Source organism: Lepidochelys kempii, chromosome 7 (assembly GCF_965140285.1).
Source record: "Lepidochelys kempii isolate rLepKem1 chromosome 7, rLepKem1.hap1, whole genome shotgun sequence".
Taxonomy (NCBI): domain Eukaryota; kingdom Metazoa; phylum Chordata; order Testudines; family Cheloniidae; genus Lepidochelys; species Lepidochelys kempii.
Window position 1 is genome coordinate 52749829 of NC_136386.1, and position 8793 is coordinate 52758621.

At 40.8% G+C, this 8793-nt stretch overlaps 1 protein-coding gene across 12 annotated transcripts in view; it reads left to right on the plus strand.

Moving 5' to 3' along the window:
* HELLS (helicase, lymphoid specific) overlaps positions 1-8234 on the plus strand; it is a 45981-nt gene extending 37747 nt beyond the window's left edge. For 11 of the 12 annotated variants that reach the window (XM_073352725.2, XM_073352735.1, XM_073352728.2 and 8 more), the window contains 4 exons: positions 813-972; positions 5834-5930; positions 6152-6228; positions 7663-8234. In XM_073352725.2, the coding sequence (XP_073208826.1) occupies positions 813-972; positions 5834-5930; positions 6152-6228; positions 7663-7760 (432 nt within the window). In that variant the 3' untranslated portion in view covers positions 7761-8234. Of the gene's footprint in view, positions 1-812; positions 973-5444; positions 5508-5833; positions 5931-6151; positions 6229-7662 lie in introns of those variants that run through there. The other variant, XM_073352739.1, reaches the window with a different exon arrangement.
* Positions 8235-8793: the final 559 nt, after the last annotated feature.

Here is an 8793-nt window from a genome sequence, read left to right on the forward strand (position 1 = left end):
TATTCAGATTAAATATAGGGTAATAAGTAAAAATTGCTGGCCTATTCAAAACACGTAAGATCACAGCTAAGATTGCTTTGTAGGCAACTGGCTGGTCCCTGAATTTCCTTAAAAACAGGCTTTTCTGCTAGTTGAAAAGAATGCATACTGCTTGAGTGTTGATAATTATTAAAATGCTTACCTTGGAGAGAAGAAGTTTAAAGCTCTTAAAGAAGTTTGAGCCCTCTTGGGCAGACAACTTCTGCAAACTTCCCTATTTCAACAGCTGCCTTTTTGGTCTCTGGTGCCCAAAATTTCCCCAGTCAACTGACATCCCAAAGCTCCAGCAAGCTACAGCCCCACTACCTTCTGTGAGCCTCAGGAGGATGGTTGAAGAGCTGTTAGGAAGCTAATCCCTATGGACTTGTACATCTTCAACTTTTTCAGTATACAGCTACTTAGGCTGCACAAGCATACTTAGCATATCTCTTCCCATTTCAGGAACTATGAAGAGCTCCAAATAAACAAATTGAGAATTCTGGTGCAGAAGTATTTCCCAGTGAGGGCTAATTCCATCATCTATTTCAATTGTAAAACTGGTTTAATTAAGTTACAACTTTTTAGTAAAGGGATAAATATCTCTCACTCATTCTCCAGAACATTTGAATAGTTTTTTCTCAGTCTTTCTCTTTTCCCACCATACAAAACCCCCTGTGGTAGACTTTTCATCCTGAAAAGTGATAGCTTGGAAAGCTGAGTGATGAAAAATAGAATTCACTGTGCATCTTTTAACAATTAAGCTAATTTGATTTCTTTAATCTCGTTCATTTTAGAACCCCCAGTCTGACCTTCAGGCCCAAGATAGATGTCACAGAATTGGTCAGACAAAGCCAGTTGTTGTTTATCGCCTCGTGACAGCAAATACAGTTGACCAGAAGATTGTGGAGAGAGCTGCTGCCAAAAGGAAGCTAGAAAAGTTGATTATTCATAAAAGTTAGTAAATTCATTCTTCGGAACTTGTAAAACTTTTTTGTTCCATTAACTGTGGGGAATTCTTGCTGTAATTCAAGATTATTTCTAATTGTTCTTGTTAACAGAGAATTTCTCTATATGTAAGTAATTTGTCTCCTTTTTCTAAATATGCCTGTTTCTCTTAGCCCTTCTAATCAGCACTCCATGCATTCTTTAGCATCTAGGCTGAATTCTGTGACATGATGCTGAATTTGGCTGCAAATTACTCTTTCCATGCATTTCAGACTGCTGACTAATTAGTTTGCCACTAAAATTATGGGCCCTTGATGTGGAACTTGGGGTCAGTGTGTGCTATACCTCCTCCTGGCTTCTGGGGAGAGTGAGGAGCAAGGACAGTGTGTGCTGGCCAGGGAGAGAAACAGGAATGAAACCAGACAGTAAGGAGTGAGAGTGGTCAAGATGACTGTTGGGGACATGAGACAGCTGTCGGCAATATCAACTTCCAGGTTTACAGTTATCTACCTTCAGGGAGGAAAATATCTGACAGACAAGATTCAGAACTCTGTCTTTAATTTGGTCTGAAGCTTTGGGAAAGGGGCTTTCTAGCGGCACAGGCAAACTTGTCTAGCTTTGGATCACATCCATTGAAATCAGCTGAAATGGGGAGGCAGAGGAAGGCAGGGAGAACAATATGTTGTGTGACAATGTTCACATTAGCAGAATTTGCATCTCTCTCATTTATTTATTTATTTATTTATTTATTTATATATATATATATATATATATATATATATATATATACACACACATACACACACATACACACACATACACACACATACATACGGTCCTACTGGGGTTTTCTGTAGCATCTGGTCCAGATGGCCAGTCTTGCAGTCCTAGAATCATGGCATTCGCGGGACCCTGCCCACAAAAACTATCCAAAAATTACTATCTAAAGTAATTTCTGTAATAAAATAACCCAGGTAAAATAGTTTTTAGGGCACTGTGTTATGAAATCTGTCTCATTTTGTATGCAACACAATCCAATAATTTACTTGCTGCTATTTTGTCTTCCTAGTTGGTAATCTCTGCACAACCCAAGTAACAAATGGTTGGGTGGAACTATTTCCCTCTCATCGTTACTGGTGAAGGAATATTGATTGGGCACTGTGATAAATCATTGCTATAATTATTCTGTTGATAAAATTTTAACAGTTCTGCACTCTGGCCTTTTTCATAAGCACTGAATCCACTGATTTTTTAATAATCTGGTGGGCCTCTGACAGTAGCCTGTACTTTAAACTTCAGAGGAAGGTAAGGACTTCCCATAATACACCAAAAGCTGTATGTTTGGGTGGGGACAGGGAGAATGAGAGAATTAAATTGCTTGGTGTGATGTTTTTCAAAGTGTAGATCATAGGCTACTACTAGTTTTTGGGTGATATTTGCCAGTCTTGAATTAACGATGTTGATGAGGTTCAACAAGGACAAGTGCAGAGTCCTGCACTTAGGACAGAAAAATCCCAGGCAAGAATTCCAGTTCTGCAGAAAAGGACCTGGGGATTACAGTGGGTGAGAAGCTGGATATGAATCAACAGTGTGCCCTTGTTGCCAAGAAGGCTAATGGCATATTGGGCTGTATTAGTAGGAGCATTGCCAGCAGACTAAGGGAAGTGATTATTCCCTTCTATTCGGCATTGGTGAGGCCACATCTCGAGTATTGCATCCAGTTTTGGGCCCCCACTACAGAAAGGATGTGGACAAATTGGAGAGTGTCTAGCGGAGGGCAAGGCAAATGATTAGGGGGCTGGGGCACATGACTTATGAAGAGAGGCTGAGAGAACTGTGATTATTTAGTCTGCAGAAGAAAAGAATGAGGGGGGGATTGGATAGCAGCCTTCAACTACCTAAAGGGGGGTTCCAAAGAGGATGGAGCTCAGCTGTTCTCAGTGATGACAGAATAAGGAGCAATGGTCTCAAGTTGCAGTGGGGGAGGTCTAGGTTGGATATTAGGAAACACTATTTCACTAGGAGGGTGGTGAAGCACTGGAATGGGTTACTTAGGGAGGTGGTAGAACCTCCATCCTTAGAGGTTTTTAAGGCCGGGCTTGACAAAGCCCTGTCTGGGATGATTTAGTTGGGGTTGGCCCTACTTTGAGCAGGGGGTTGGACTAGGTGACCTCCTGAGGTCTCTTCCAACCCTCATCTTCTATGATTCTATGCTTGCTCTTTTAGCCTACTCTGATTTTTATACTCCACTTACATCATGGTGATATGGGCCATAAACAGAGTAGGGCATCCACCCATGTAGAAAAATGGGGTGGCGTGGGAGGAGGGGGATGGTATGTGGGGGCATATGGCCCCCCCAGATTTCTGACTTCCATTTAACACAGAGGTTTTCAAACTATGGAGAGAACCCCCCACAGTTTGAAAACGGTTGCCTTCTGGTTGCTTGGAAACAGGTAGAAGCCACCCGGCCTGCTCTTGTTTCTCCCTCGAAGGAGTCCAACCCGTCCGCAGAGCCCAGCTGCCGTGGGATGCTCCCAGAGGCACTTGCGTGCTACTGCTCTTGCCCTCCTCTAGGCTGGGCGGTGGCGGGGCGAGTGCATCAGGGAGCATCTCATGGCAGCTGGGCTCTGGAGACAGGGGCTGGACTCCTTCAGGGGAAAGGCTAGAGCGGGCCGGATGGCTCCCACTAGCTTCCAAGCAACCAGAAGGCAACCATTTTCAAATGTGAGGGGCATTCTTCATAGTGACCCCACATCCCCCACCCACACTGCCCCATATTTCTGCCCCCGCGGTTTTGCACCTGGGCGGCTACCTCTCAACCCACCCTGGTTACTGCTCTAGTATCTGCCAGCAAATTTCTTGGCTTTTATGACCTATTAAAATAGGAGAAAAAGCATATCTCTCAGGAATTTCTTTGGTATAAATGCAACTGATCCAATTTGCAGATACACTACCCCACCCATTTTAGTTTAAACAAAGGAAAAACTGTAAAATGACCTACAAAGATAAGAGACATGAGGGCTTCAGGCAGCAGGGGTGAGGGAGGGATTGGGACTAATAAATGTAAAGTCCTGTACTAAAGGAGAGGAGACAGATGGCATGGAATGTGTTAACTGAGTAGTCTGACCTATTGCATTAATGCAAATATTTTTCTTCCCATTAATTTGCTAAACTTTGCTCTTCCCTGTAACTAAGTACTAGATTTTAAGCAGGGTCTCTTCCAAAGTGACTTTTGACCTAAGGGGTCCTGGAAGTTGTTACAGAGGGCTGATGTAAAGCTTGCAACAAGGAGCTCCACTTAGATGCACTGGAGCAGGTGCAAATTACAAGGTTTGCAGCTCAGTACAGGGGAAACTGGGTGACATTTTATAGCCTGTTTTACACGAGGTCAGACTATAGATCTAATGGTCCCTTCTAGCCTTTAAAAAAAAAAAAAAAATCTATGAAAAGCACCTAAAGTTTGCAGAAGAGGGACTCTCTCTTGTGAACCTTGTCATGTGCATGGGACCAGTGCTTTGATGGTATTTGAGGGGTAAAATAGAAGTAGCTCCAGATTTGGAATTGGTTACAAATCAGCAAAGCTTTCAGATCTTGATGCATTTTGTTTTATCTATATAATAAAAAACCCATAAGAAACATCACTTTAAAAAAGCTGCATTAAGAGAAGATTATGGTTAAGATCTCAAGTCAGGAAATCTCAAAGTAAAGTTATACATGTAAACTTACTTCTGCACACTGTATATACATTGATTGTGTGTCTTTAAAATGGTTACATACTGTTTCTCAGTATTTCATGCAACTTTTTCTACATCTGAGAAGTACATTGTTAACCTGTAGCATATGTTGAGTACTAAAGCACTACAGGGAGAATTAACAAAAACTTAGTGGGGTGCCGTGGTGGGATTTGAAAGCAAGATCTTAGAGGTGACTGAGGAAAGAAAGAAGTGCATAATGGGGAGATGAGGATGGACAGATGCTTCAGTAAATGTAACAAAAGTTCAGGCAAGGTTGGGTGAGTCCAATGGTAACAGAAAGCTGCAAAGCCTTCTGGGCATGTGTTGTGTTGTCCTTGGCTTTGACCTCATTCAACTATAGCCAATTAGAACTAATCTTATACCATTTCTTGATAGACATGATAGCTGATCCAAATGACCCCTCTTTCATTAAACCTTCCAGGTCTCATCTTCAGTCATACTTTGATTGAACCTATCTCTCTTGTTTTTACAACACTAGTACATTCTGTTGTCTGGAAGACTTCTCTTCTGTTCCCACAGTCAGATCTGAATTGGAAAACATCCAGATTTGGGTACAAAAAGGTGTCTGGATGTTCTCGTCTGAAGAAATGTTTTTGTTTTAAAAATGTTAATCAAAACAGTTATAGCTAATTCACTGAGCGAAATACACCCCAATAAAATGGACAGGATATCTTTCATTTATTCTCTATCTTGTAGTGATAATACTCCTCACTTTGTTTCAATCAGCAACATTGCAAACGGAACACACTTCGGCATCCACCATCTAACTTTATTTGCAATGTTTTTACTGTAAGTAGAACTAATAGCTTTTCCACTGTGTGTGTGCATGTCAAATCAGTGTGTTGCAACCTTTTTTTTAATTTTGCGTGCCACAATTAGAAAGTAAAGGCCTACATGAAAACTTTTTATGCAGCTCTGACTTTCACTATTTAATTTAGTCGTCACAATTTAGGGCATGTTTGGTATATGTTTAGGCAACAAATCCAAGTATATCCAAGAATAGTTCTTTCTCTCTCTTTCTGTGTTGGGTTAACAGCATACATTAGATGTCAGTTTATAGAATTCATTGGTAATTTGGCAGCCTTTATATTCAAGAAAAGTTTCTCTTTTTATAGATCAGTTTAAAGGTGGTAAATCTGGTTTAATCCAAACAAAGCGTTGCTTGGATCCTAAGGAATTAATGGAATTACTGAAATCCAGGGACTATGAAAGGTATGTTAACTTCCACATTTTGTTAGACCTGGGAGATGCAAATAAGCATCTGAGGATCTCAACTACCCTGCTCTTCTGATATTGCTAAATGGGATGTGGGTCTCTGCTATATGGGACGGGAGGTCCTGGGGGATTCTGGTATGGAAAGGCGGTGGGGGGTGTCTTTGAGTGGAAAAATGTTGAAAACTAGTGTTTAGACTAAGATACTCTTATTTCTATAGAGAGGTTAAAGGATCCAGAGAGAAAGTAATCAGTGACAAAGATCTAGAGTTACTGCTGGATAGAAGTGACCTTATTGGTAAGTAAAACTAATTTGGTCCTCTTTTCCTATTTGACAGTAAAATATATAGAATTTTTCCCTTATATTTTATATGTAAAAGCAGAGGAGAATTGCCAATGCCTTTATTTGCCCAAGAGCAAGGTCCCCACAGAAATTTCTAATAAAATTTTATGTCCGTGTTCTGTTCAAACAAAATGGATGTATGTGAAGTACCATTGTCTACTACTACATTGACAACTAGAGCTGGTCAGGAAGTCTTAACAACTTCTTTTGGTCAGAAAATTCCAATTCATCAAAACTGAAATTGTTCCTGGGAAATGAGGGGTTGTTTTGATGAATTTCCTGTTTCGAAAATCTTTAAAATTGTCAAAACAGGACATTTTTAAAACATGGGGGGGGCTTGAAACAGCTTTTTGTTTTGAAACACACGCTAATTATAGGTTGTTTTTTTTAATGACTGTTAAATGAAACATTTTGAAATTGTTGAAATGAAATGTTTCAATTGACCTCAACCAAAAAAGTCTCAGATTTTTTTAGTTTTCCTCCTGATTTGGGATGGGGTAACCATTTCCTGCCCAACTCTGTTGACAACTGAGGGCATGGCTACACTTGCAGATGTAGAGCACTGGGAGTTAAACCAGCCTTTGGAGACTGCAGCAGGGAAAACGCTGCCTTGTGTTTACACTGTCAGCTGCAAATGAACACATTAGCAGTCCTTGCAATGCCACAAAGAGCAGTGCATTGTGGTAGCTATCCCAGTGTGCAAGTGGCTGCAAAGTGCTTTTCAAATGGGGCAGGGGTGGAGCAGAGTGTGACAGGGAGTATGTTGTGTGTAGGTGGTTTGGGGTGTGCTGAGAGTGTGTTAGCATGCTGTCTTGTAAGTTCAGGCAGCAGCCTCCCTCTTTCCCTCCCCTTCCCCCCCCCCCACCGCAAGCATCATTCCACAGTAATGGTTGCGTTGTCCAAGAGCAGATAAGCATGCCAGCTGTCAGAAACAGAGCTTTGAAAGAGGATATCTGCATTCCTGCAGCCGATTCCAAAACAATGAGAAGAGTGGCCACTTGACTTCAGGGGATTATGGGACATTTTCGGAGGCCAATCACAGTGAAGTAATGCAATGCCTCGTTCACACTGATGGCCAGGCATTTCAGCCAGGACGCAGCAAGCTTTATGCTTCTTGTGAAGGTGGATTACCTGAAGCGCTCCACCTGCAGAGTCCAGGCGCTCTACGTGCCTTGCCAGTATGGACACATCGGGAGTTAGGATGCCTGGGACTGTTTTAATGTGCTCTAACTTGCAAGTGTAGCCAAGCCCTAATACTCAGCATGCTGTGTATTTCATTCAGCATCTGCTAGTAGGAGGCACAAGCTTCTTTCTCTGCACTGTTCCACTTCCAATGTAAGACACTACACAATTCTGTTTAACCTTCAGTTTTGTTTGTTTTTCTCTTAGACCAAATGAAAAAGTCTGAATCAGTTGAAAAAGAAAAAGTGGGAGTGTTCAAGGTCCTAGAAGATTCTGAAGACTCCAATTCAGAATGTGTATTTTGAAGTGTGATTGGCTTCTAAAAGTGCGGTCCAAATGTCTCGTGACTAGCAGCTGATCTCGTAAGGCCATCATTTTACATATAGTGACACTTGATTATGCTGATTTTTTTTTTTTCTCAAAGCCTGGTTCAAATCTTTTTTCTTTTCAGTGAGTTGTAACATGTCAGGTAGCATACTTCATGATGTAGCATACCTAAAAATTTCATACTTGGGAACCTCACATGAACAATTAAGAAAATGAACATGTTTCAGGTGTTTAGGTAGCATGTGTGATCCAGTGACAAACACTGCCAGGTTTGTACAAAATCTTCCTGTGGAAGTCTTGCAAAAACAATTTTTTTCTCTCTAATTTGACCTAATGTGTCATTATGATTTTATTGGGAATGGGAAGACTGTCTAGTACATTTGTTTACAACCAATCGTGTAACTTCAGTTTTAAATTTTGCAAAATATTTTGCTAATAAATTTTGTCCATTTTGTCATGTGAATTTATTGGGGGTGAGGCAGCTTTCAGTGTAAGAACATTTTGTCTAATCATGCCTCTTTCTGATCTGTGAAAGGGCCCTTGCAGATAAAACTAGGGAAAGTGACCAAAGTTAAATACTTTTCAGTGATTTATGTATAATATGCAACTTCCATGCGTAACTTTTCCATATTCTTAAGGTAATGGGCTAAAGCAGTCACCTGAGACTGCATGCCCTAAGCATGGAATTTGCCAGACTGGAATTTCAAGATCTATGCCTTTTTTTAAAAAACAAACAAACAAAAAAAAAAACCTCTTTCCTTCAGAATACCAAAGAAATCTTAATTTAGGCCATGTAAACTGGCACAATGTTATCACCTTCAGTCTGTAGTCAGGTTAGTATACCCTAAGAGGTATGAATTGGGATATGCAGTTCAGTGGCCAGTTAGCTTTTAAATACAATGTGCAAATAGAAAAGGAGTACTTGTGGCACCTTAGAGACTAACCAATTTATTTGAGCATGAGCTTTCGTGAGCTACAGCTCACTCACAAAAGCTCATGCTCAAATAAATT